This window comes from Oncorhynchus clarkii, chromosome 10 (genome assembly GCF_045791955.1).
Source record: "Oncorhynchus clarkii lewisi isolate Uvic-CL-2024 chromosome 10, UVic_Ocla_1.0, whole genome shotgun sequence".
Lineage (NCBI taxonomy): Eukaryota > Metazoa > Chordata > Actinopteri > Salmoniformes > Salmonidae > Oncorhynchus > Oncorhynchus clarkii.
In genome coordinates, this window is record NC_092156.1 from 44,939,347 (window position 1) to 44,966,932 (window position 27,586).

A 27,586-nucleotide genomic window follows, 5' to 3' on the forward strand; every position below is an offset into this window, starting at 1 on the left:
AATGCGTGAACTATACACACACACACACACACACAGAGAGAGAGAGAGAGAGAGAGGCGCCTCTCCCAATAATCGATTTTACGTGTCGTGATTAACACTTTGGGAGCCTCTGCAATGAGAACCAGGGATTGGAATTATAATCCTGAAGAGAATTAGCCATCATCATCATCAACAGCTCAAATGAGACAGCTGGACACAATAACATAGTAGCGTCGCTTTATGCATTTGATTAGATAGTCCCAATGCTGCCCACCAATTATGCTGTGAAATGGTAACCTAATGCCATGGGGATCCTGTTTTGATGAGGAAAATGAATAGCCTGACGGATATCCGACAAAGAATATAGCAGTTATGAAATTGACAATATTCAAAGTGGATGAAATTAGCACGCCATTTGGCGGTGCTGATGTTGCCTTTTCTGCACCAGTTCGATGTCGTTGCGTGAGGCCGGGCACTATGTTAGATATAGGAAAGACATTGGATGTGTGCATGCGAAGACCATGGTGTTTTAGCGCGTGTTGAATTCTGTGAGCCTGTGGGATGCAGCACATCCCCGGTTTTTATTCGTTGTGTTTGCGTCGAAACATGCAATGCGACCCGAGGTGTGAGAAAAATGCCTGTAGCTCATGTCGTTGTTGCGCCGCACCCCGGGTCTCTAGCTGGGCTCGACAACGATAGACTAACCTCAGTTTGTAGCTGAAGAGGAGACAAGCAAGTTGATGAATGCTTTACCACCCTACCTTTTTAATTTGTAGCAAAAACATATAGCAAGCATCTTCCTCGCCTCCAGGATCTTTCCGGATGTCTCTGCAAGACTAGGCAAATCAGCCGGTTTGTTTTAAGTGAGGAATCTGTTGCGCTCCTGTGCCGTGGAGAGCGCGGTTGGAGAGGTAGCCTACCCCAGCCCGTGGAACTGCTTGATCAGCCTCCGACTACGAGCCGAGGACCACACTGTATACCAGCTCCCCGCTGATGATGGGAGGAATGTTCTGACTAGAAACCTCTTGAGACTGAGCAACACCAGACAGGAGAGGAGAGACGGAGACAGACCAGACGCTGACTCTGCGTGCCAGGTTAGGGCCTGGATTCTTGCCGGCGCCTGTGGATCTGCCTCAAAAATACAAAACTTCCCTGTTTGGGCATTTGTCTGGACAGGGACATCCTCACTGTACAAGCAGCTTGACTTTGTAGCAGCAATTTTGCAGACATTAGTATTTTGCGGTCAGACCCTAAGCAGCATCCCAAAGAGCCTCTCCAGGGGCCAATTTAGTGAACCAGAGACTAGGCAGTGGTCACTATGCAGGTTTCTTTCGCCTGCACTGAGCACAACCTGAAGAGCCGCAGTGAGGACCGACTATGTGGCCTTCGCACCGCGCCACCCCCTGGGGGAGGTGGTGGAGGGAGCAACCAAGGGGGTAATGGCAACTACAACACCCATGGCTCAGCCAAGCCCAGGGAGCAGTTGGGGTCCCGCCCGGTTCCCCAGGGCCATGCCCACATGAAGGAAGCCATAGGGCGCCACAGCAGTATGAAATACAGGTGAGCATGGGGAGGGAGGGGTACTGAATATTTGGGGTGGAGAGTGAAAGGGCATGCCAACAGAGGTGGCACAGACAGATTGGGAGGGTATCTGATTCAATGAGTGAATGAGAGTTTTCATGTTGTGTCTGAAGAGCGATGAAGTCTCATTGACCTCCACTTAAATGATGGATCATTATGATGAAGGACTCAGACACAGCCCTCTCTCTGGAACATGACGGCAACTCAGGTTACCCCACTTTCACTTACCATGAAGGGCCTCTCAGACAGCCGGCTATTGCATTTCAATTAACACCTGAGTTGTTGTGGACGGGGAACAACTATGTTAGGATTACATCATTTACGTGGCTGGGAGTTTTTGTTCTTAGTGTTTCTCATGTCTATTTTTACATGTGTGTGTAAGCTACTGTGTGAAATCACAACAGCCTCACCATATATATAAGCATAGAATTCATCCAGCTGTGAGCGTTATAGTGGAAATTCAGTAATATGTATTCATTTGATAGGATTAGCGTCACCAGATAAGAACAACAATGGGACTGTTTCAAATGTCACATATTGTGATATTGAAATACAACAGACAGATCTGTATTCCTTTTTAGCCTGTTCCAGAATAAGATGGAGCGTGATAGAAGTGAGTAGTCATTAAACAGATTGACAGCTGCCTACGTCAGAGGAAAGAATCATTCCCGATCCACGGTCCCATCGTGTTATTCTGGATAGGCAATGAAAATGCCCCTTAGCTCAATCGTGACACCATTCTCTTCACGCAATTAGGTTTTCATTTAAGAGGCCATTTAAATAGGGAATGAGGCAGAAGAGGAAATGGGATGCCAGGACGTGGTGTTTTATGTCATTTGTGCATACTGCATATTGATATAATTGGATAGGGAATAACAACCTGATTAGTGGGTTGGTTTTGAAATGAGCACGCAGCCCATAAAGCCATGGCATTGTGACTAGTGCCTAGTGCCCACAGTGTTATTTTGAATGCTGCAGACATCCCTGGTCCTTACCAGACTCCCTCTGCTGGAGAACTCACCCCCAAATTCACCCTGCTGCCACCACCACCGCCTCCAGGCAACAGTGTCACTAAGCCCCACGTGCAACGATTACTTATCAGAGATAACTTGTTTTTTTGTTTTTTGTAACGTTTTCTTTATTACTCGTCTGAAACATTCATTTGACACACAACACGCTAAAATGTTATGCACGAGAATCAGTTTGAAAATGAACTTAGAATAGGAAGTCCCTTTCCCTCGCTAACTACAATGGACAGCGAAGACTATGCCAGTCTGGCCCAAAACAAGCTTAATCAGCATCAGTGTCACTGTCCCACCATCACAACATGACGTTACCGCACACAAATATCTGCTAGGCTCATTTCAGTTCTCGTAGGGAAAACAGCAGACAGTGATGATAGTGATTGGAGTGAGCTACCCTGTGTTGACTGTGTGAGCTTTCTCGTTCCGCATGTCGTCATCCACTCTGAGGGAAACAGCTGAGAAAGGGGAGTGGAGGTGGAGGTTGGAGAACTCACTTCCTCCCTCCTCCCGCCGTCTCCCTTTTCTCTGCATGTTCCCTAATTGCATATTCTAACTCATTAGCCAGATCATTCATCGGAGCTGAGAGGGACTCCTCTTTGGCAGGTCGCAAAATAACACTGACCACCACTCCCATTAACTCTGTCGGTCTGTCTGTCTTTTTCTTTCTCTCTATAATGTTGTCTCTCACTCTCTCTCTCACTCTTACTCTCACTCCTGTCTTCCTGTCTCCTCTCTAATTCTCTCGTCCTCTCTCTCCACCATTCTACCCCTCCCGTGATCTGTCTCCCCTCTCTCTTTTTCCTCTCGTACACTCCCTTCAGCTCCTCTTCTTAGTCAACACTTGCGGTGCATTGCAGCATTCTCTGCACAGGAGCTGGGAGAAGCTGTTATGTGTAGCCTAGCGGTTAAGAGCGTGGGGCCAGTAACCGAAAGGTCCCTGGTTCTAATCCCAAGCCGACTAGGTGAAAAATCGGTCAATGTTCCCTGGAGCAAGGCCCTTAACCCTAGTTGCTCCTGTAAGTCGCTCTGGATAAGAGCGTCTGCTAAATGACTCATAAGAGCATCTGCTAAATGACTCAAATGTATGTGTGTGTATGTTTAATGTTGGCTTTCAAATATAATGTCAATTGTAAAAGACTATGCATGCCTTAGTATGTATGAGCATGTTTCTTTGGTGTTGTGTGATGCACTTTCATGCGTTAAAGCGTTCCTTTGGGTGCTGCTTAAGTGATACGGTATGTACAAATATCACATGGATGTTGTTCCAGTTTGAGATGAAACTCCTCTGTCTAGTTGTATGTTCCAGTTGTGTGAGTGTGCTGATCTGAGTTGGAGCAGATCCATCACTGATTGTTCATCAAAACAGCCATCTCATATATAAGAGATTCCAGGATTAGAAGAGCCACTGATGGAAGAGTGACAGGGGAACAGGGTTATTGATGACGTTAAGGTTGTTAGTAGAAGTTGGTTGGGAGTAGAGTAGAGGGTGTATTTGTGGTAGGAGGGCAGAGGGCGTGTGCCTGTGAGCATGCATACTAGTGCCTGTGTGTGTGTGTGTGTGTGTGTGTTATTGTCATCGTTGGTGTGTATGTGCGTGTGCGTATGCGTGTGGGTGATGTGCCCCAGTGAACTGCACGCTCAGTGTGTGTCTGTATTGTGACAGTTTGTCACAGCTGTATTTGGAAGAAGCCATCGCCCTGAGGAGCTGTGCACTTGCACCGAATCCACATTAAAAATATATACTACAGTTTACTATAGAATACTAAAGTCCTTACTATAAATTCTGCAAACTGTAGTATACTGTAGAATACTATACTACATACTGTAGTATCCCTCGATCATGTGTAGTACTTACTATAGAATGTTGTAGTATACTGTAGAATACTATAGTAAATACCACAGTATTATCATAAAAAAAGGCACTAGTACAGTTTACATACACTTAGGTTGGAGTCATTAAAACTTGTTCTTCGACCACTTCACAAATTTCTTGTTAACAAACTATAGTTTTGGCAAGTCGGTTGGGACAAAACATAGAACGCAAGTATGAACACCATGGGACCACGCAGACATCATACCACTCAGGAAGGAGACGCGTTCTGTCTCCTAGAAATGAACGTACTTTGGTGTGATTGGGAACAAATACCATGCTTTTGTTTGAGAAGAGCGATCAACAACAAAAAACATTTTCCTCCATGACAGTTTTTACACATTCACATCTGAAGGTAAAATTATGACTTACATTCTGATATCTTGCTCTTATTTCTCTTCCTGAGGGTCCCATTGATCAAATGAAGTGCCGTTTTCTTTGATAAAATCCATTTTTATAGCCTAAATCGAAACATTTTGTAAACCGTTTGTGCCGTGAATTCCATTTCTATCAACATTTTACGGAGCATTCGACGTAATTACACACAGTAAACAATTGTTTATCTAGTCGTGGTTGGTTTCAGTGCAATCCGCTGGATGTTTGCAACACAGCCAAACGTGATTGTTTTTTTTGCGGGGAGTATTGACCAAAGTGAGCTGATTTGAAGACAACGAGCAATGACTTCGTTGCGCACCAATAATTTTAGCGAAGCTTCGTTGATTGACTGTATTTCTGCCCAATGACCACTGATCTTCTTGAAATCTAGCTGGGTAGATAACCAATGAGATGAGGTAAACGCCAGTATGTGATGGATATGGGTTGGACCACCGTTCCTTGTTTGTAAACGCACGCGTAACGAACTCCATTCTCGCCTTGACCATCAGAGTAGTTGCAGTCACGCTTGTTACGCACAGCAATGTTTTGGAAAGTAGTATTTTGAAAAGTGTTTTTTCAACGATTTCATTGAAGACATCATGGCGAATAAATCAGGAAAAGCGAAGTCCAAGTCTAAGTATATAGATTTGCACCAGATTATAGAAGAGATTGATTGGGAAAGTTAGACAGATTTTTTGTTTGAGGAATCTTTGAGTTTTATGATTCAAACAGGAGCTGAGGAGCTGTTTCTGCAAGGACAGGACATACTTCTGGACGGGTAAGTGCTAATGCCGTTTTATGAAATATAAATATATATATATATATATATAACAAAAAAATTGTTGCAATTTGCAATGAAATGTGTAAAGTACACATTGGCTATAGTGTGTGTGTATGTATGTGTACGACCCATAACCTGTGTGTGTGTGTGTGTTGTTTGTTGGTTTGTTTGGTTGTGTGTGTGTGTGTGTGTGTGTGTGTGTGTGTGTGTGTGTGTGTGTGTTTGTTGGTTTGTTTGGGTGTGTGTGTGTGTATATGTATGTGTATGTATATATATATATATATATATATATATATATATATATATATATATTTTTATATTCAAATGGAATGGAGTAGAACAGCAAACACACACATGGCCAATGCGCCTGCTACTCGTCTCCATTTCCATATGAAATAGCCATTGGGTGCTGTTCGGTGGAGGGCAGGCCCACAACAATGGCCGGAGTTGAATGGAACAGCACTTCACCTTAGTGCCTGTTCCCTCTGCTCTATACAATACATATCTGTTTATTTTATGTGATGATAAAAGGCTCATACAATACAAATATTTGTTTTAATGTTTTCTTTCACAGTGATAGCGACTCCGACTGAGATCCCCCGGTGGCAAGCTGCCCGCTCTACCTCTGCTCCCTCTACTCCTGCCTCCAGTGGTGTTCATATGCCACAGTTCATTACTGCAGGCATGACTGTGCCTCAGGGCCAAAAGGGCACAGCATGGAGGCGTCGTTGTGTTCTGTGTCGCATGACCTGCACCACTTGTTCAGTTTGCCTCTGCTTTACATCAGAAAGAGACTGCTATGTGACATGGCACAGGCAGCAAAATATTGTGTAGAGGACTTCCAAAGGGTATACTGTTTTAAACAAATATTTTTTAAAACATTTTCATATATTTTTTTGTGTGTTAGAATTGCTTTTTGATATGTTGTATATAGTTATTTGTACTGTTGTATATAGTTATAGGTCATTTCACCAATTCGGCCACTTGGGTACATTTGGGCAACTTGTGTGGGACACCTGGATGACTTCATGCTAAATGTCATGTAGCTCACCCATTCCTGAAGTTATCAGTCTGAAACTTTGCACACCTACGGTTGCCCTCTTGTGTTATCCATCAAAATTATCTCCAGCATCCTATCTGACTGTGTGGCTATTCTAGTAAATGTGGAAGATGATGCTACAACAATAAAAAACAGAAAACGTGTGTGTGTGTCTTTCATTCTCTATTCTTCCACCAGATCTACTGTGTTATATTCTCCTACATTCAATTAACATTTCCACAAACTTCAGAATGTTTCCATTCAAATGATACCAAGAATATGCATATCCTTGCCTCTGGGACTGAGCTACAGGCAGTTAGATTAGGGTATGTCTTCAGGCGGAAATTGAGAACAAGGGATGCAGCCATAAGAGGTTACTAGAAAAGGCCAGCCAACCCTGGTATACAAAGTGCAGTGGTGCGTAAGGGTTTTGCAGTTTAAAATACATCTCAAAGTGCCATGGTAAAGGGTGTCAATTGATCTCAAACATTGAGAGGAAGCAGTCATATATAAAATATCCCCATAGTCTAAAGGCATAAATATAGCTGATGCTAGCCTCCTTCTGGCTTCACAAGAAAAACAGGCCTAATTCCTAAAATAAAATCCCAATTTCAGCTTCAATTTTTTTGTAAGTTGTTGAATATGAAATTTAAAAGAGAGGCCGTCATCAATTAAAATTTCAAGATATTTATATGAGGTTACAGTCTCAATCTCAATGCCCTGACAGGTAATAATAGGTGAAAAGTTCAGAGGTCTATTTCTTGCTTTAGAAAACACCATTAGTTTAGTTTTGTCAATATTGAGGATAAGCTTCAATTGACACAAGGTATGTTGAACAGTATAAAAAGCAGTTTGCATGTTCTGGATTGCTTTTGTAAGAGACAAGGCACAACAGTAAATAACAGTATCATCAGCATAAAAATGAAGTTGCGCATTTTGGACATTTTTGTCTAAATTATTTATATACATAGTGAATAAGAGAGGACCAAGTACAGAGCCTTGGGGCACACCATTACAGACAGACAATTTAACAGACATGAGCCCATCAAATTGAGTGCACTGAGTTCTATCAGACAGATAGTTAGCAAACCATGCAATTGCATGTTCCGAAAGACCTACACTCGACAATCTCTGCCTTAGTATAGCATGATCAACTGTATCAAAAGCCTTAGAGAGATCAATAAAAAGTGAGACACAATGCTGTTTTTTGGCAAGGGCTTCGGTGATATCATTTAGACCATAGTACTATAGTATTTATACCATAGTACCATAGTATTTTTTCATGTGGGAACCATCTGTACTGTATATCTCTCTCTTCTGCTTGTCTCAGGTGAAACCTAACTGTAGGCGTCAGCAAAGACTATAATGCTGTAACAGATCAACCTGTGTGCTTCCGGTGTGCTTGTGTAATGATGTAAAGAATGTCCAGACCCCTAAAATCACCTAGCATGGCTCCGTGAGTTATGGCAGGAGAGAAAATAGATGAGAACTTAGTGTAGGAACAGAAAGCATCTGTGCCTCTGTGTGTGTTCACTCTGTATGAGTGCAGGCGTACATGACTGTTCAGTATGTAGATTTGTGTGCATCTGCTCATCAAGTGTGAATATTCATATGAGCACACAGACCAGCAACCAGCCAGCTCATATGTAAGTAGGCTATGTGAGTTTATGTTTGTGTACTGTGTTTCTTTTATATGTCTTCATATAGTCCCCCACAGACTGACAGACAGCAGCTCTGCAGATTGCAGCACTGCGGAGGGGGGGGGGCAGTTGTCAAACATACTGACAGTGACAGTGACACTCTATCATAATCACCCAGAACCCAAAAGCAGTGTATGTTGCATATCTACCAGCAGCAGCTGTAATTCGTACATTCCCCTCTGTTTGTGTGTTTTTCTCTCTGATTGTCACTGGGCCAGATCCCAACTTGATTTCAACTATTGAAGTGACATCGATGCATGATTTATGCTAAAGGCTTAGCCTCCGTTTGTGTTCTCCAAATATATTAGAGGATATAATTAGGCAAGCATATTGAGCTATAAGACATAAGCTAATACGCCCACATGAAAAAATACTATAGCTTACTACAGTATTTACTATAGAACTCTGTAGTAAACTGTAGTGTAGTACTACACACCAGTATCCCTCAATCACGTGTAGTACTTCCTATAGCATTTTGTAGTAAACTATAGAATACTATACCATACGCTGTGTACTACTTACCACTTTTGTAGTAAACTGGAGAGGTCCACGGAGGTACTGCAGGAGGTCAGCGAATATATATATACACAGTTGAGGTCTGAGGTTTACATACACTTAGGTTTGAGTGCTTAAAACTCGTTTTTCAACCACTCCACAAATGTCTTCTTAACAAACTATATTTTTGGCAAGTCAGTTAGGACATCTACTTTGTGCATGACACAAGTCATTTTTCCAACGATTGTTTACAGACAGATTATTTCACTGTATCACAATTCCAGTGGGTCAGAAGTTTACATACACTAAGTTGACTGTGCCTTGAAACAGCTTGGAAAATTCCAGAAAATTATGTCATGGCTTTAGAAGCTTCTGATAGGCTAATTGACATAATTTGAGTCAATTGGAGGTGTATCTGTGGATGTATTTCAAGGCCTACCTTCGAACTCTTTTCCTATTTGACATGATGGGAAAATCTAAATAAATCAGCCAAGACATCAGAAAATAATTGTAGACCTCCACAAGTCTGGTTCATCCCTGGGAGATATTTCCAAATGCCTGAAGGTACCACGATCATCTGTACAAACAATATATAATATACAGTAAGTATAAACACCATGGGACAACGCAGCCGTCATACTGCTCAGGAAGGAGACACGTTCTGTCTCCTAGAGATGAACGTACTTTGGTACAAAAAGTGCAAATCAATCCCAGAACAACAGCAAAGGACCATGTGAAGATGCTGGAGGAAACAGGAACAAAAGTATCTATATCCACAGTAAAACAAGTCCTAAATCGATATAACCCAATAGGCCGCTCATCAAGGAAGAAGCCACTGCTCCAAAACCGCCATAAAAAAAGCCAGACTTACGGTTTGCAACTGCACATGTGGACAAAGATCGTACTTTTTGGAGAAATGTCCTCTGGTCTGATAAAACAAAAATATAACTGTTTGGCCATAATGACCATAGTTATGTTTGGAGAAAAAAGGGGGAGGCTTGCAAGCCGAAGAACACCATCCCAACCGTGAAGCACAGGGGTGGCAGCATCATGTTGTGGGGGTGCTTTGCTGACTGGTCCACTTCACAAAATAGATGGCAGCATGAGGTAGGAAAATTTTGTGGATATGTTGAAGCAACATCTCAAGAAATCAAAGTTAAAGCTTAAAGTTAAAGCTTGGTCGCAAATGGGTCTTCCAAATGGACAATGACCCCAAGCATACTTCCAAAGTTGTGGCAAAAAAAGTCAATGTATTGGAGTGGCCATCACAAAGCCCTGACCTCAATCCCATAGACAATTTGTGGGCAGAGCTGAAAAAGTGTGTGCGAGCAAGGAGGCCTACAAACATGACTCAGTTACACCAGCTCTGTCAGGGGAAATGGGCCAAAATTCACCCAACTTATTGTGGAAAGCTTGTGGAAGGCTACCCGAAACGTTTGACCCAAGTTAAACAATTTAAAGGCCATGCTACCAAATACTAATTGTCACACTCTGACCATTATTTGCGTTGTTTGTTTCTATGTTTTGTTTGGTCAGGGTGTGATATGAGTGGGCATTCTATGTTGCATGTCTAGTTAGTCTGTTTCTATGTGTTTTGGCCTGATATGGTTCTTAATCAGTGGCAGGTGTTTGTTGTTGTCTCTGATTGGGAACCATATTTAAGTAGCCTGTATTGTATTGTGGTTCGTGGGTTATTGTCTATGTGATGTTGCATGTTAGCACAGTGTTTCATTAGCAGTCACGTTCGTCTTATTATTTTGTATAGCTTGTTCAGTTTCGTGTTTTTCGTCTATCATTAAAACATGCATTCACACAACGCTGCGCTTTGGTCTCCCCTTTATGACAATCATGACAGAATAACCCACCAACAATGGACCAAGCAGCATGGCAACGGCCAGCAGCAGCAGCGGCAAAGAACGCAGGACTCATGGACTTGGGAGGAGATTCTGGACGGCGAAGGACCCTGGGCACAGCCTGGGGAATATTGCCGCCTCAAAGCAGAGCTGGAGGCAGCGAAAGCAGAGAGGCGCCGGTATGAGGAGGCAGCATGGCAGCGTGGCTGGAAGCCCGAGAGGCAGCCCCCAAAATGTATTGGGGGGACACACAGGGAGTGTGGCGAAGCCATGTAGGAGACCTGCGCCAACTTCCTGTGCTTACCGGAGAGAGAGAGGAACCGGGCAGGCACCGTGTTATGCGGTGGAGCGCACTGTGTTTCCGGTGCGTGTGCATAGCCCGGTTCAGTACATTCCAGCTCCTCGTATCGGCCGGGCTAGAGTGGGCATTGAGCCAGGTGCCATGAAGCCGGCTCTACGCATCTGGTCTCCAGTGCGTCTCCTCGGGCCGGCATACATGGCACCAGCCTTGCGCATGGTGTCCCCGGTTCGCCAGCACAGCTCAGTGCGGGCTATTCCACCTCGCCGCACTGGCCTAGCTACGGGGAGCATTCAACCAGGTAAGGTTGGGCAGGCTCGGTGCTCAAGATCTCCAGTGCACCTTCACAGTCCGGTCTATCCGATTCCACCTCCATGCACCATCCCTCCGGTGGCAGCCCCCTGCACCAGGCTGTCTCTCTGTCTCATCCCTACAGGTGCTCCCGCCTGTCCAGCGCTGCCAGAGCCTTCCTCCGTCCCAGCGCTGCTAGAGTCTCCCGTCTGTCCTGAGCTGCTAGAGTCTCCCGTCTGTCCTGAGCTGCTAGAGTCTCCCGTCTGTCCTGAGCTGCTAGAGTCTCCCATCTGTCCTGAGCTGTCAGAGCCGCCAGTCTGTCCTGAGCCGTCAGAGCCGCCAGTCTGTCCTGAGCCGTCAGTCAGCCAGGAGCTGCCAGAGCCGTCAGTCAGCCAGGACCTGCCAGAGCCGTCAGTCAGCCAGGACCTGCCAGAGCCATCAGTCAGCCAGGACCTGCCAGTAGCCGTCAGCCAGTCAGGAGCTGCCAGAGCCGCCAGTCAGCCAGGAGCAGCCAGAGCCGCCAGTCAGGCAGGAGCTGCCAGTCAGCCAGGAGCCGTCAGCCAGCCAGGAGCCGCCAGAGCCGTCAGCCAGCCAGGAGCCGCCAGAGCCGTCTGCCAGCCAGGGTCCACCAGAGCCGTCAGCCAGCCAGGAGCTGCCAGAGCCGCCAATCAGTCCGGAGCTGCCCGTCTATCATTAAATCATGCATTCACACCACGCTGCGCTTTGGTCTCCCCTTTACGGCGATCGTGACACTAAATGAGTGTATGTAAACTTCTGACCCACTGGGAATGTGATGAAAGAAATAAAAGCTGAAATAAATAATTCTCTCTACTATTATTCTGACATTTCACATTCTTAGAATAAAGTGGTGATCCTAACTGACCTAAGACAGGGAATTTTTACTAGGATTAAATGCCAGGAATTGTGAAAACTTAGTTTATATATATATGGTACCATTCAAAAGTTTGGACGCACCTACTCTTTCAAGGGTTTTTATTTATTTGTTACTATTTTCGACATTGTAGAATACAATTGAAAACGTCAAAACTACGAAATAGCACATATGACATCATGTAGTAACCAAAAAAGTGTTAAAAAAAATCAAAATATACAGTGCCTTGCGAAAGTATTCGGCCCCCCTGAACTTTGCTACCTTTTGCCACATTTCAGGCTTCAAACATAAAGATATAAAACTGTATTTCTTTTGTGAAGAATCAACAACAAGTGGGACACAATCATGAAGTGGAACGACATTTATTGGATATTTCAAACTTTTTTAACAAATAGAAATAACTGAAAAATTGGGCGTGCAAAATTATTCAGCCCCCTTAAGTTAATACTTTGTAGCGCCACCTTTTGCTCCATCCATCTTCCCATCAATTTTAACCATCTTCCCTGTCCCTGCTGAAGAAAAGCAGGCCCAAACCATGATGCTGCCACCACCATGTTTGACAGTGGGGATGGTGTGTTCAGGGTGATGAGCTTTGTTGCTTTTATGCCAAACATAACGTTTTGCATTGTTGCCAAAAAGTTCAATTTTGGTTTCATCTGACCAGAGCACCTTCTTCCACATGTTTGGTGTGTCTCCCAGGTGGCTTGTGGCAAACTTTAAACGACACTTTTTATGGATATCTTTAAGAAATGGCTTTCTTCTTGCCACTCTTCCATAAAGGCCAGATTTGTGCAATATACGACTGATTGTTGTCCTATGGACAGAGTCTCCCACCTCAGCTGTAGATCTCTGCAGTTCATCCAGAGTGATCATGGGCCTCTTGGCTGCATCTCTGATCAGTCTTCTCCTTGTATGAGCTGAAAGTTTAGAGGCACGGCCAGGTCTTGGTAGATTTGCAGTGGTCTGATACTCCTTCCATTTCAATATTATCGCTTGCACAGTTCTCCTTGGGATGTTTAAAGCTTGGGAAATCTTTTTGTATCCAAATCCGGCTTTAAACTTCTTCACAACAGTATCTCGGACCTGCCTGGTGTGTTCCTTGTTCTTCATGATGCTCTCTGCGCTTTTAACGGACCTCTGAGACTATCACAGTGCAGGTGCATTTATACGGAGACTTGATTACACACAGGTGGATTGTATTTATCATCATTAGTCATTTAGGTCAACATTGGATCATTCAGAGATCCTCACTGAACTTCTGGAGAGAGTTTGCTGCACTGAAAGTAAAGGGGCTGAATAATTTTGCACGGACAATTTTTCAGTTTTTGATTTGTTAAAAAAGTTTGAAATATCCAATAAATGTCGTTCCACTTCATGATTGTGTCCCACTTGTTGTTGATTCTTCACAAAATAATACAGTTTTATATCTTTATGTTTGAAGCCTGAAATGTGGCAAAAGGTCGCAAAGTTCAAGGGGGCCGAATACTTTCGCAAGGCACTGTATTTTATATTTGAAATTCTTGAAAGTAGACTCACTTTGCCTTGATAACAGCTTTGCACACTCTTGGCATTCTCTCAACCAGCTTCATGAGGGATGCTTTCTAACAGTCTTGAAGGAGTTCCCACATATGCTGAGCAATTTTTGGCTGCTTTTCCTTCACTCTGTGGTCAAAGTCATCCCAAACCATCTCAATTGGGTTGAGGTCAGGTGATTGTGGAGGCCAGGTCATCTAATGCAAAGACATAGCGATTGGAACCAAAAGTCGCAAATTTGGACTCATCAGACCAAAGGACAGATTCCCACCGGTTTAAAGTCCATTGCTTGTGTTTCTTGGCCTAAGCAGGTCTCTTCTTATTATTGGTGTCCTTTAGGACAACAAAGGAGAACAAAGTCAAGTGTGTTTCTTTGCAGCAATTCAACCATGAACGCCTGATTCACGTAGTCTTCTCTGAACAGATTTTGAGGTGTGTGTTACTTGAATTGGGAAGCATTTCTTTGGGCTGCAATCTGAGGTGCAGTTAACTAACTTATTCTCTGCAGCTGAGGTAACTCTGGGTCTTCCTTTCCTGTGGTGTCCTCATGAGAGCCAGTTTCATCATAGCGCTTGAGGGTTTTTGCGACTGCACTTGAAGAAACTTTCAAAGTTTTTGAAATATTCTGGATTGACTGACCTTCATGTCTTAAAGTAATGATTGACTGTCATTTTTCTTTGCTTATTTGAGCTGTTCTTGCCATAATACGGACTCAGTCTTTTACCAAATAGTGCTATGTTCTGTATACCACCCCTACCTTGTCAAAACACAACTGATTGGCTCAAACGCATTAAGAAGGAAATAAATTCCACAAATTATCTTTTAACAAGGCACACCTGTTAATTGAAATGCATTCCAGGCGACTTTTCCTGGTAAGGAGTCCCTGGGCAACAAAAGGTTGAAGACCCCTGCTGTAGAATACTATACTACACACTGTAGTATCCCTTGATCATGTGTAGTACTTACTATAGAATTATGTAGTAAACTGAAGTAAACAGCAGTATACTGTAGAATACAGGTTATTGAAAATGTGCTCCTTTATCATTTTTCCAGTAGGTTTCCTCAAGGAGAAAGTCCACACTTCTATGTCAAATATAATAAAACAAAAACACTACAGTAAATACTACAGTATACTACAGGCCGCAAAAACACCACAGTACATACTACAGTATAGTTTTTTAAATAATATCTGCAAAAAACACTATAGTAAATGCTACAGTATACCACAGTAATATCCGCAAAAAGAAAAACAACCAAAGTAAATACTACAGCAATGTCCGCTAAAACACTACACTACAAAAACACTATAGTAATACTACAGTATTCTATAGTAAACTATAGTATTTTTTTGTAGTAGTTATCAGCTAAAGTGTCATATCTGTGTTGATATGGTCAGTATGCTGTGATTTGAGTCCCTGTCAGTAGTGAAAGTGAGAGTTAGTGTGTTTTGCCCAGAGGCTAGTTTGTGGGGGATAAAGAATGACTCATGCAATGTATTATAAAGTGTTCCATCCTCCCTCTCCCTTCACATACAGGATCATGCACAATTCTTTGAGTACATGTGACTGACACAGAAACACACACAACACGTATGTATGTGTTGTATTCACGCACACAATGGCACACAAACGCACACATATGCATACGTCTAAAAATAGCTGCCAGGGCAAATAATAAAAGAGCAGGGAAAATAAAGCAGTGCCCGGTCTGCCCGGATCTAAACGCTCTGACAGTCTGTCTCTTTCCATCAGGCTATTTGTGGCGAACGCAGGCAGGCAGACAGGCAGAGGGGCGAGGCGCTGGAGATAAAAAGATGGCGAGCAGCAATGAGTTCCGCTGCAGTTCTGCTGCCTTTCCAGCCGGCTTATTAGAGTGGAGGAGAGCATGCGTGGAGGAGAGGAGGAGGGCCACAGAATTTCCAGTGGCACACACTTGCATGACCAGAACTCACTGCAGCTCTCTGATCCCACTTCTATCCTGCCCTTCAAACACTCAGCTGTCTGGATAATCAGATGTGGCAGGCCTAGCACTGGGCTCTAGAACCATATAAACCATTTCAATCAGCCCCATGTTATTACTTATATGCTGAGTATATACAACTTCATCTGGAGTAGGGTTGAACCCACCCAGTGCCCTCCCATTGTTAAAGCCTATGCACTATATTACACTGAACTGTTGATGTGAGAAGGGTAAAGGTCAACATTGGCCGTCTGGGCACTCAGGCAATGGCGATCATTTTATCACAGCCAGAAATACACTCACTTATCCAGATTTCCAAGCAGATACAAAATAAATGTATTGACCTTACCCAAAGTTATTTAGAATTTGTATCTGCAGATTGTGTTGAAAAATCTAGTGGAGAGGTGTATGCATTGACCCTTGTAATTGAGGAAACTGAACTACACTCTGTGAATGTACCTACTGTGCTGGAAGCACTAGAAGTGCTAATGTAGGTAGCTTTTGAGGTGACGGTATACAGTACATCTTTCCCTAACAAATGTTCATACCTCTTATTTTCTCTTCCCGACCCATGTCTTTCTTTGTCTCAGGAACCTGGGGAAGTCTGGTCTGCGTGTGTCCTGCTTGGGGCTGGGTTAGTACAAAACAAATGGACCAGAACAATATGCATTATAGACTCCCTGAGGAATGTAACAGAACTGATTCTCTCTGTCTCTCTCCGTATGCCTGTCTCTGTCTGTCTGACGGTAGGCACCTGGGTGACATTTGGATCGCAGATCTCTGACGAGGTGAGTTTTGTATTACGTAACAATTATTTGGGACACCATGTTTAACCCAGTCTGAGGGTGCTGAGGGTGCTTATGGTCTGGAGACTCTCTCTCTCTCTAGATATAGTGTGATAACGTGCGTCTCGGTGAGAGGTGTAGGAGTCAGGCGCAGGAGAGCAGGGATGTCTGAGAAGAGTGTTTAATCATATAGTCCACCAATACAAAAATGGCACAGACGAAAATCCAAAAACTACGCTCTCGATACTCAGAAACTCGTGACACTTTACATACACGTGCGTAATCGTGAAAACAACCAACATCAAATATAATCGAGCACAATACACACAAATCTAATCCCGCACGAACTAAGGCAGGCAACAGGTACCCTATATACACACAGAAATAAACGCCAATGAAACCAGGTGTGAAAAAGAATCACAGACAAAACAAACAGAAAAGGAAAATGGGATCGGTGGCGGCTAGTAAACCGGCGACGCCGAGCGCCGAGCGTCGCCCGAACAGGGAGAGGAGTTACCTTCGGTAGAAGTCGTGACATATAGGTTGTATTTACAATGGTGTTTGTGCTCCACTGGTTGCTTTTGTAACGACAGATCGCGGATCTTTCTGCTGTGGTGGCACACTATGGTATTTCACCTAATTGATATGGGAGTTTATCAACTTCTTTGTAATCTGAGGGAAATATGTGTCTCTGATATGGTCATACAGTTGGCAGGAGGTTAGGAGGTGCAGCTTGGTTTCCACCTGTCTTCTCTTGAGAGCCACGTCTGCCAAAGGCGGCCTCTCTCAATAGCAAGGCGATGCTCACTGAGTCTGTACATAGTCAAGGATTTTCTTAATTTTGGGTCAGTCACAGTGGTCCCTCTGCTACTGTGTACTCTCTGTTAAGGGCCAAATAACATTCCTGTTTGCTCAGTTTTTTTTGTTGGTTCTTTCCAACGTGTCAAGGAATTATCTTTTTGTTTTGTCATGATTTGGTTGGGTCTAATTGTGTTTCTGTCCTGGGGCTCTGTTTATGTTTATGTTTGTGAGCAGAGTCCCCGTACTAGCTGGCAGAGGGGACTCTTCTCCAGGTTCACCTCTCTGTAGGTGAGGGCTTTGTTATGGAAGCTTTGAGAATCACTTATTTTTAGGTGGTTGTAGAATTGAATACATTTTTTTCTGGATTTTGATCATTAGCGGGAATCGTCCTAATTCTGCTCTGTATGCATTGTTTGGTGTTTTTCGTTGTACACTGAGGATATTTTTGCAGAATTCTGCATGTAGAGTCTCAATTTGGTGTTTGTCCCATTTTGTGAATTGTTGGTTAGTTAATGGGACCCCAGACCTCACAGCCATAAAGGGCAATGGGTTCTATATCTGATTCAAATATTTATAAGTCAGATCCTAATTGGGATGTCAAATTTTATGTTATTTTTGATGGTGTAGAAGGCCCTTCTTGCCTTGTCTCTCAGATCCTTCACAGCTTTGTGGAAGTTACCTGTGGTGCTGATGTTTAGGCAGAGGTAGGTATAGTTTTTTGTGTGCTCTAGGGCAACAGTGTCTAGGTGGAATTTGTATTTATGATCTTACTGAAATGAACTGTCAGGGCCCAAGTTTGACAGAATCTGTGCAGAAGATATAGGTGCTGCTGTAGGCCCTCCTTGGTTGGGGACAGAAGCACCAGATCTTCTGCAAATAGTAAACATTGACTTCAGAGTCTAGTAGGGTGAGGCCGGGTGCTGTCGACTGTTCTAGTGTGCTCACCAATTCATTGATATATATGTTGAAGAGGGTGGGGCTCAAGCTGCATCCCTGTCTCACCTTGAGGAAAGAAATCAATGTGTGTTTTTTGCCAATTTTAACCGCACACTGTTGTTTGTGTACATGGATTTCATAAAGTCGTATGTTTTCCCCCCAACACCGCTTTTCTTCATTTATACAACATATCAACAAAGCATGAGAAGACTTTGCTTTTGTTTTGGTTTGTTTGTTTGTCAATTAGGGTGTACAGGGTGAATACGTGGTCTGTCATATGGTAATTTGGTAAAAAGCCAATTTGACATTTGGTCAGGACATTGTTTTTATTGAGGAAATGTAGGAGTCTGCTGCTAATGATAATGCAGAATATTTTCCAAAGGTTGCTGTCGATGAATATACCACGGTAGTTTTGGGGTTGAATCTGTCTCTACTTTTGTGGATTGGGGTGACCAGTCCTTGGTTCCAAGTATTGGGTAAGATGCCAGAGCTGAGGAGGATGTTAGAGAGTTTAAGTATAGCCAATTTAAATGTATGTTCTGTATATTCTATCATTTCATTTAGGATACCATGTATATGTTTTTGCTGTTTGTTATTTGTTATAGAGCCAAAAAGATTGGAGAAGAGGTTTATCCACACATCTCCATTTTGGGTAGACAGCTCTTCATGTTGTTGTTTGTTTAGTGTGTTTAGTGTGTTTAGTGTGATTCTATGGATTCTTCAATTAAATTGAGCTGATGTCTGACGTGACGTTTCTTGTTTTTATGTACTGCTTCACCATGGTGAAACCGTAGGCTCAGGGTTTCAGGGTCTCTGTGTTTTTGGTTGGATAGGTTCCTCAATTCCTTTCTTTAAACAATTTGTCATTGTTGTACATTTCCTTAGATTGTCTGGTTGAAATGTTTAGATTTGATAGGGAAGCTGAAGCTGTTGGCTAATTGTTTTCTGGTAGGTTTCCACACTACTTTCCTTCCATCTATAGCGTGTCATAATACTATTCAGTTTGTTTGGCTTTCATGTCTCATGATTGAGTATTGCTCTGTTAAAGTAGACTGTGACTTTGCTGTGATCTGAGAGACTCTGGGTTGAGGTCGGTAGTAGTCTACAGTACTGTGACCAAGAGATGAGCTGTAGGTGTACTTACTATAGGAGTCCCCTAGAAAGCCCAACATTGTCTATGTACAGACCCAGCGTGCGACAGAGCTGCAGGAGTTATGACCTGTTTCGTTGTTGGTTATTTTGTCACAGCGGTGTATAGCAGAGCATACTGGGTAGGAAATGTTGTCACCTCCAGGTAGGTGTTTGTCCCCCTATGTGCTGAGGGTGTCAGGTTCTTGTCCAGTTCTGGCGTTTAGGTCATCAAGGACTAGTACATGTCCCTGGGTCTGGAACAGTGGCGCTCGGGGCTGTTTAAGAATAGGGAAGACGATTTTTACTTTTCATGAGCATATCCTTATTTCTATTACAGTATATTGGATGACTCTCATTCATATTCCATTCACCCAGTTCACTGTAACAGTGATGGGTTTAGGCTACAACATGATTCAAACATTTTCTCTATAGCCATCATGAGGTTGCTACAACCTAGCCTATGAATGAAAGATTACCACGTAGGTGCACACAGGTCGAGAGAAAATGTTGAGGTGACAGAGAGTGATACACTCAGAGTGTAATCATTAGTCCAACAGTTGCAAATGAGAGTTTCTATTGGACAAATGAATGTATTTTTATCCCCGTTTCTTTCAGTTTGCTTACGTTTAAGAAACGTTGTTCTACAGAATCCTCGGAATGAATACACCCCTTTATCATGCGTAAACACGATGCACTTTCATAGCAGCCACATTGTATTCCTTCTCTCATCTATGCGCTCTCCTCCTCTCACCTTTTCCCTTCGCTTGTGGACTTCAATGCACAACACATCAGCTGTATGTGACCAGGCAAAAACAACTTTCCAAGCCAAACCATATCATAACCACTACACACAGCTTACATCATTGTCACCATATTAGCTAAAGTAACGTCACAGTCAACATAGCTAATAGAACTAATGCGTTAGTAAACCCTGTTACAATCATGCAGTAACGTGACAGTGTACAGTCAGTAAGTAATTTAGTACTTACACCGGCGTGCCCCCGTGACAATAAATTAGTTAAACCAAAAGCTTACCTTGACTTGGAAGAGTTTCAGTGTTGTGTTGGATATAGCCAGCTAGCTAACATATACTTTTTATGAAACTCACTGAGTAGGATAGTCCTCCCCTTCCTCCTCTGAGGAGTCTCCCCTGGTCTGGAAATGATTGATCTGCCCCTTTATGATGGAGAAGCTGTCTTCATTAAAGTATGGAGATTCTAGTGGGGGGATATAGGTAGCACACAGGAGAACATTTTGTTTCTGTGGAGATCATTTTCCTATACATTTCTAGTCAGATGTCAAATGTTCCTGTTTTTATGAATTCAATAGGGTAGGTTAGGTCTTCTCTATAAGAAATTAGCCTACCCCCTGAGACACTTCCTTGTTTCACACCTGGTAGTTTGGTGGCTGGGACTACCAGATCTCTGTAACCTAGAGGGCAACCAGTGGGTATGTCTCCTCTACACCATGTTTCTTGTATGATGACAATGTCTGTTTTTCACAATTTCTTTGGTGAAGTATGGTAAAGTGTCTCTCCCTCTCTCTATCTCTCTCTCATTCTCAGTCCCAGTCTCTATCTCTCAGTCTCTATCTCTCTGTCTGTCCCCAATGTTCTCTGTCTCAGTCTCTCTCTCTCTCTCTCTCTCTCTCTCTCTCTCTCTCTCTCTTTCATTCTCAGTCCCAGTCTCTATCTCTCAGTCTCTATCTCTCTGTCTGACCCTAATGTTCTCTGTCTCAGTCTCTCTCTCTCTCTCTCTCTCTCTTTGTCCCCTCAGATGGCTGAGAACCTGATGACCATTGCCTATGAGGCCGGGGTGAACCTCTTTGACACAGCAGAGGTGTATGCCTCCGGCAGGTCGGCTTTGTACACCATCCTCCACTGCTCTCTTCTGTTCTTTCTCTTTGTCTCTATACACTCTGCCTGCCTCTATCTATCACTCACTCTATTTCTGTCCATCGTTCAGTGTCCCCACTCTTTATTGCCGTTTGTTCATATTGTCATTCCATCACGTCTTCTCCTCTCCACAGGGCTGAAATCACCCTAGGGAACATCATCAAGAAGAAAGGATGGAGGTGATATTAACCGTATTTCTAATGTGACTCATCTGCATATGAGTAGCTGCCTGTCTAATTATATTACATCATAAATATTTTTCTGTGAACTTTGCTTTTCAAATTTCATAAGAACAGACGGACATAGTTTTTTTTAAAAAATAGAAGCTTTATCACCGTCTGATCTTTTTTCAAATGCTTTTGGCTTCTCCGTGGTTGACATCGTGTCACTGTGTCGGGAAAGGATACATTCTATTTCATTCTTGTGCTCTCTAACCTCTCCTCCCATTTCACTGGCAGGCGTTCTAGTTATGTCGTGACAACCAAGATCTACTGGGGAGGGCAGTAAGTATCCTCGGGGGGGGGGGGGGGGGGGGGGATGCCAGATATAACAGTCATTATTTCTCCATTGCTCTGGCAAAGTGACTCTGTATTGTTGCTATTCATCCCCTGACTATACTGGAACTCCATCACTCTACAGGGCGGAGACAGAAAGGGGACTCTCCAGAAAGCACATCATTGAAGGTACAGTCAAATGAAGGATACACAGTGACGATGATGATGACGTTGACGACGGTGGTGAGAATGACAATAAGGGCGATGATGACGATGATGCCCATTACGTTGCAGGTTTGAGAGGATCCTTGTCCAGACTCCAGTTGGATTATGTGGACATGGTCTTTGCCAACCGTAATGATGTCAACAGCCCTATGGAAGGTCAGTCACAGTCACACCAGTCCTTCTACTCCATTGTCATGTGTTCATTGCTCTGCCCCCCAACCCTTTATGGTGTGTAATATGCACTCTGAAAAGTGTCTTGAGGTTTGCATTCTAAGCATGTAATATCTGTGTTGTTACAGTATGTTTATTACCAGCGTGTAACAAGTTGGTTCATGTCATTTGCAGAGATAGTCCGGGCCATGACCTTTGTAATAAATCAGGGCATGGCAATGTACTGGGGCACCTCTCGCTGGAGTCCCATGGAGATCATGGTGAGTCCCCTGTTATCTCTCCCTGTTATCTCATACATTCCAGTCAACACCTGCTCCTGTTCGTCAATGGCTCTGTGGTGATGGTGTTACTCTGTTTCCCTGCCACCAGGAGGCGTACTCAGTGGCGCGTCAGTTTAACCTGATCCCACCAGTATGTGAGCAGGCTGAGTATCACTACTTCAAGAGGGACAAGGTGGAGGTGCAGCTCCCTGAGCTCTACCACAAGATAGGTCAGTCGTCCACAGTCCAGCGAGCAGCACCAGATGTCCTCAAAATGCTGCTTGCAGAGAACTCTTAAAACATTGTCATTTCTCTCTCTCGCTCGCTCTCTTTCTCTCTCTTTCTCTCTCTCTCTTTCTCTCTCTTTCCCTCTCTCTCTCTCTTTCTCTCTCGCTCTCTTTCTCTCTATTTCTCTCTCTTTCTCTCTCTCTCCCTCTCTTGTCTAGGTGTAGGGGCAATGACCTGGTCTCCCCTTGCATGTGGACTGATCACAGGGAAGTACAATGAGGGTGTACCTGACATCTCCAGGGCTAACATAAAAGTGAGTTCTCCAGACAAAATACAATTCATTCAATAGTGGATATTCTCCTGTGTTTTCTACTTGATTGGATTTATTTAGTTCCTATACCACTTTTTGCCCATTAGGCCTACAACTGTGGATGACACAATTAAATATTTCTTTGTTTGTTCTGTCTAATATTGGTGCAGGGTTACCAGTGGCTGAAGGAGCGGGTCAACAGCGAGGAGGGACGCAAGCAGCTGGCCAAGATCAAAGAGCTCCGCCTAATGGCTGACAGACTAGGCTGCACCTCCGCACAGCTGGCCATCGGTATGGACGACGTGTGTGTGTGTCTGTACATGCGTCTCTGTTTTTTTTGTCCATCTCTGTTAACTAATGTCTCTGTCTGACACTCTAACATACTGTTTCGAATTGAAACGCAGACTTAAATAGAAAGCGTCAATCTGCCACATCAACTCAGCCTCCATCTCTGATCCCTCTCGGTGTTCTCTCCTTGTTCTCTGTCCTCCTGTAGCCTGGTGTCTGCGCAGTGAGGGAGTGAGCTCAGTGCTGCTCGGTGTCTCCAATACTGACCAGCTGATGGAAAACCTGGGTGCCCTTAGGGTAACTACCCTCCCCTCAACGTCATACCACTCTGATTTTACACTTTTCACTGAACACTCAATCAGAGCTCTTCAAAACGAATGTCATTGTCATAAGCATGAAATGTAACAAATAATTATATAATACAAAAAATATCTGTATTTTTAGGCATCCTTAATGTCACTTAAGATTCCATTTTAGATTAAGCAAACAAGCAAGCAATCACCAAATGATTTTGGGCTAGTCCTAAACTGACGTTCCATGTTGTGCCTGCAGCTTATTTCACAGATGACTCCTCAGACCGTGGCTGAGATTGACTCACTCTTGGGAAACAAGCCCCACTCCAAGAAAGAGTCACGAGCATGAAGAGGAACCGATGGAGTAAAGGACAGAGTCAGAGAAAGATGACGGAAAGGTGATGGTGTCGAGGAACATCGCTCTTTCACCTTCCAGTATAATCAACAACCTGCATGTCCTCAACAACATTGTGCTTCCAGTATTTGCGCATATCCATTCGGCGCATTGCATTGTATCATGTATGAGAAAAAAAATCTATATTTTAATGTGCAAAAACAATGATTAGATCAGATATATTTACAGATCCCTCACTGACTGATAATGTCCACAAACAGAAGGTGAGGCAGGTAGCCTAGCGGTTAAGAGTGTTGGGCCAGTAACCGAAAGGTCGCTGGTTTGAATGCCCTTGAGCAAGGCACTTAACCCCGTAAGTCACTCTGCATAAAAGTCTCTGCTAAATGACGTAAATGTGAGGCCAAATCATGGAGCGTTTGGTTTCTTCCAGAAAGACCAATGAGGGTAAAGTTGGTGATAGGTAGTTAAATGGGGGCCCTCAGTATCGTCAAGCAAACTGCACTCTACTTTATCAACAATGAGATGAGAACTTTTTGATGCCATGAAGCAACTTGAGACACAGCTCTGCACTCTCCCACTGACTTTGTGACCAGTGCTGTCACAAGACACTCTTTCTCCACAGTTAGTGAGTCGCTATGACGTTTAGTACCCAGCAGAGAGCCAAAGGTTAGCAGCACATAGGTGTCTGGCTTGTCATCTCCTTATGTGACTGGCTCGTCACTCTGTGTCCTTTAACAGCTGTGTCTTCCTAGGTGTCTTCTCTGTGTATAAACTGTGTGCATGTCCCTTTAAGAGAGACCAGCCCAAGCAGGGTGTAAATGTGGCATGGCTTTTGTGGTTTGTGTAGATTTGCAGTGCCCCTCTAAGCAGTCTTTTTGCACTAGCAGGTGGGACGGGCTGATCTAGGTTTTGCACTGGCGGGAACATTGTGGAGCTTTACTTTAATTACTCTCTGCAAGCCCGCTGACAGGGTCTGTGTCTGTGTGACGTGTGTATTGTCCTCCACGTCAAAACTATTTCTGCGTCAATAACAATGACAACTAAGGCTTTTCCTGCTTGTTTTGGAAGAGCCTATTTACTCATCCACTAAAGACTGTGGAGAGTGGACCCCCTAATGAAAGGTACTGTAGGTCATTCTTCCTCAGCCTTAGACAGCGGGTACAACCCACTGTGGGAAACTAGCAGTCGTTCAATGTGTTTTTGCTGCTTTGTTTTAACGTTTTAAATGAGCCCACATAACATGCAAATCATGACCTTTACATGAAGAATTCTTCAAAGTGCAACGTTCGCCCCGTAATGTTCTGTGTGTTCTATCTCACTGGGAATGAGTCAGACCGAGAGAGGTAGCCGAGTGAACTCAAGTGTGTCTGAATTGAGAAATGATTGGCACCCTTGATAAAGATGAGCATAGAAGACTGTATACAATAGTAAGACAAATACTGAGCTGTATTGTACGCAAAAGAAATGGGGAAATTATATAATTTCATACAAATACAATTTCTCATAAAATAGATTTTGTTTAACAAGTAATCATTCTGTAAAAAATATGGGGGTCAAAATTATTGTAATCTGTTTTCAATACTCCTGCAACCTCCCCTTCCAAGGATTGAGCCTTTTTCTAAAATGTTTTATGAGATTGGAGAAAACATTGGGAGGGATCTTAGACCATTCCTCCGTACAGAATCTTTCCGGATCCTGATATCCTTTGTCTGTGTTTATGGACTGCCCTCTTCAATTCAAACCACACGTTTTCAATGGGGTTCGACTCCAGAGACAGAGATGACTATAAACTGTCTGGACTTGAACCTCATTGTATTGCAAAATGTTGACTTTGTGGTCAATTAACCATTTCTTTGTTTATTTTTATGTGTGCCTGGGGTTATTGTCTTGCTGTAAGATCCCCTTGTGGTCAAGTTTCAACCTCCTGGCAAAGGCAACCAGGTTTTGGCTACAATATCCTGGTACTAATTAAAGTTCATGATGCCATTGACCTTAACAAGGGCTCCAGGACCAGTGGAAGCAAAATAGCCCCATAACATCAAAGATCCACCACCATATTTTACGGTAGGTATGAGGTACTTTTCACATATGCATCTTTCTTTCAACACCAAACCCACCACTGGTGTGTGTGGCCGAAGAGCTCAATTTTCATGTAATCTGACCGTAGCACCGGTTCCAATCCAATTGCCAATGTTGTTAAGCAAACTCCAGGCGTTTACATTTGTTGGATGATGTGAAAATAGAGGTATTTGGCCACGAGAGTATTGAAAACAGGGATGCCCCTATCTTTTTCATGTTTGTTTTTTTTACTTGATAGACAATCTCCTCTGGCCAATTGTATTAGTATAAAATAACGATTTTTGAGTATACAATATACATGTAGTTCAGTAGTTTTAAAGTCTTTTTTGCTCATCTTAATCAAGGATGCCAATAATTCTGGGGGTGACTGTAAATAATCATTTGGACTTTGATTAAATGCAATGTGCTTTTTTGCACTTGTGTTGTGTTGGAAGCAGATTATGTTGGGTGTTTCATTGGGCAGCCTGAACCCAGCTGCTTGGCCTATTTCTGTATTTCATTGTAGTTTTTCCTTACCAAATGTTATAATTCTTTCCCAAATGTATTATAACTTTCAGTCAATTTTTGTCTCTATTTAACTTCTGTTAATTACATGTAGATATTACTCCTAGTAGCAGGACCTACTCCTGCTATGTGAACCTCTCATGTTTGTGAACCTTGGTTTGTGGTCAGGCTCAGGAAACGCTCCAGGGCACTAGTGAATTTGGAATGAGAGATTTGTCCCACACTTGTTATCCCCCTGTCATTACTGATGAGTGTTCTCTGTGCTTTTTGATACTGGTTTGTTTGTGTTCTAATCACTGGTGTATGTAAATACTAGAATATGGAATATTGGAATATGACAAAATGTTGGATTCTGAAGTGAGCAAACGACAAATCTAACCAGATTGACATGTTGTTTTGTTCTGTGTTTATGTATTTTATTAGCAGGCTCTAAGTTGAACTGAAAAGCATCCACCTAATGTACATAAATGCCTAGATCGCTCCTTAAGACTAGCTTTGCCTGCATAACTTATATTTTACTGTCTTGAAACAAAAACCTGAAAAAAGAGAGAAAGAAGCCTTGAATGTATTACTGTATGCTTGCCCTTAAAATATCAGAAGAAAATTATACCTCATATGTCATTTGGTGGTCATGCAACCAGATCTACCGGCAGCTTGGCAGGGCCACACACACACACACACACACACACACAGTAGTTATCGTGGTCTGCCTGCCTTTTGGCAAAGCTGAAAAATCAAGTAAAGATTTTGCATTGATTTAAAATCATATCAAGCTTCTGTATATCCATGTTCCCCCAAGAACCATTAAATGGCTAAAAAAAGTGTTTGGTAATATTGCGCAGTATTTCATTGGCATGCTACGAGCAGGTTAGAGAAAATCTTCCAGTGGTTTTCTATTGAATGCATCTCTTATATGCATTATTTGATGTTAATTACTTGCTCATCTCACACAGTCACTCGTTAAGGGTTCTGCTCATCCTTTTTTTTGTGTAGGCAGAGAAAAAAATACAAGATGGTTTGCATGTTGCTGACAACCTTGGGTGAAGGGAACCTCAAGAGAATCATTACCATGGCAGCAACGGACAGGGATATTTTGGAGATGACCAGACATTCATCATTGCCACCTTGTGCCAGTGTGATTTAGATGGACTGGTCACCACC

General features: G+C 43.1%; 1 protein-coding gene across 2 annotated transcripts; it reads left to right on the forward strand.

Annotated features, from left to right (window-relative positions):
* The first annotated feature begins 1,132 nt into the window (after window positions 1–1,132).
* LOC139418566 (voltage-gated potassium channel subunit beta-3-like) lies at window positions 1,133–27,247 on the forward strand. 2 transcript variants are annotated; one of them, XM_071168132.1, is made up of 14 exons: window positions 1,133–1,539; window positions 16,262–16,305; window positions 16,422–16,459; window positions 21,100–21,179; window positions 21,353–21,397; window positions 21,677–21,721; window positions 21,858–21,901; window positions 22,007–22,093; window positions 22,283–22,368; window positions 22,478–22,598; window positions 22,815–22,909; window positions 23,071–23,197; window positions 23,403–23,491; window positions 23,747–27,247. In XM_071168132.1, the coding sequence occupies exons 1-14, from the start codon at window positions 1,298–1,300 to the stop codon at window positions 23,834–23,836; spliced, it is 1,233 nt and encodes a 410-aa protein (XP_071024233.1). In that variant the 5' UTR covers window positions 1,133–1,297; the 3' UTR covers window positions 23,837–27,247. The 2 variants fall into 2 exon arrangements, with proteins under 2 accessions (XP_071024233.1, XP_071024234.1); XM_071168133.1 differs by having other exon boundaries at window positions 23,077–23,197.
* The last annotated feature ends 339 nt before the right edge of the window (window positions 27,248–27,586 follow it).

Coding starts and splice junctions, on each gene's coding strand:
- LOC139418566 (XM_071168132.1), top strand. CDS start 1,298: ATGCAGGTTTCTTTCGCCTGCACTGAGCACAACCTGAAGAGCCGCAGT. Junction 21,180..21,352: donor GAGGTGTATGCCTCCGGCAG/GTCGGCTTTGTA, acceptor TCCTCTCCACAG/GGCTGAAATCACCCTAGGGA. Junction 22,094..22,282: donor TGTCAACAGCCCTATGGAAG/GTCAGTCACAGT, acceptor TGTCATTTGCAG/AGATAGTCCGGGCCATGACC.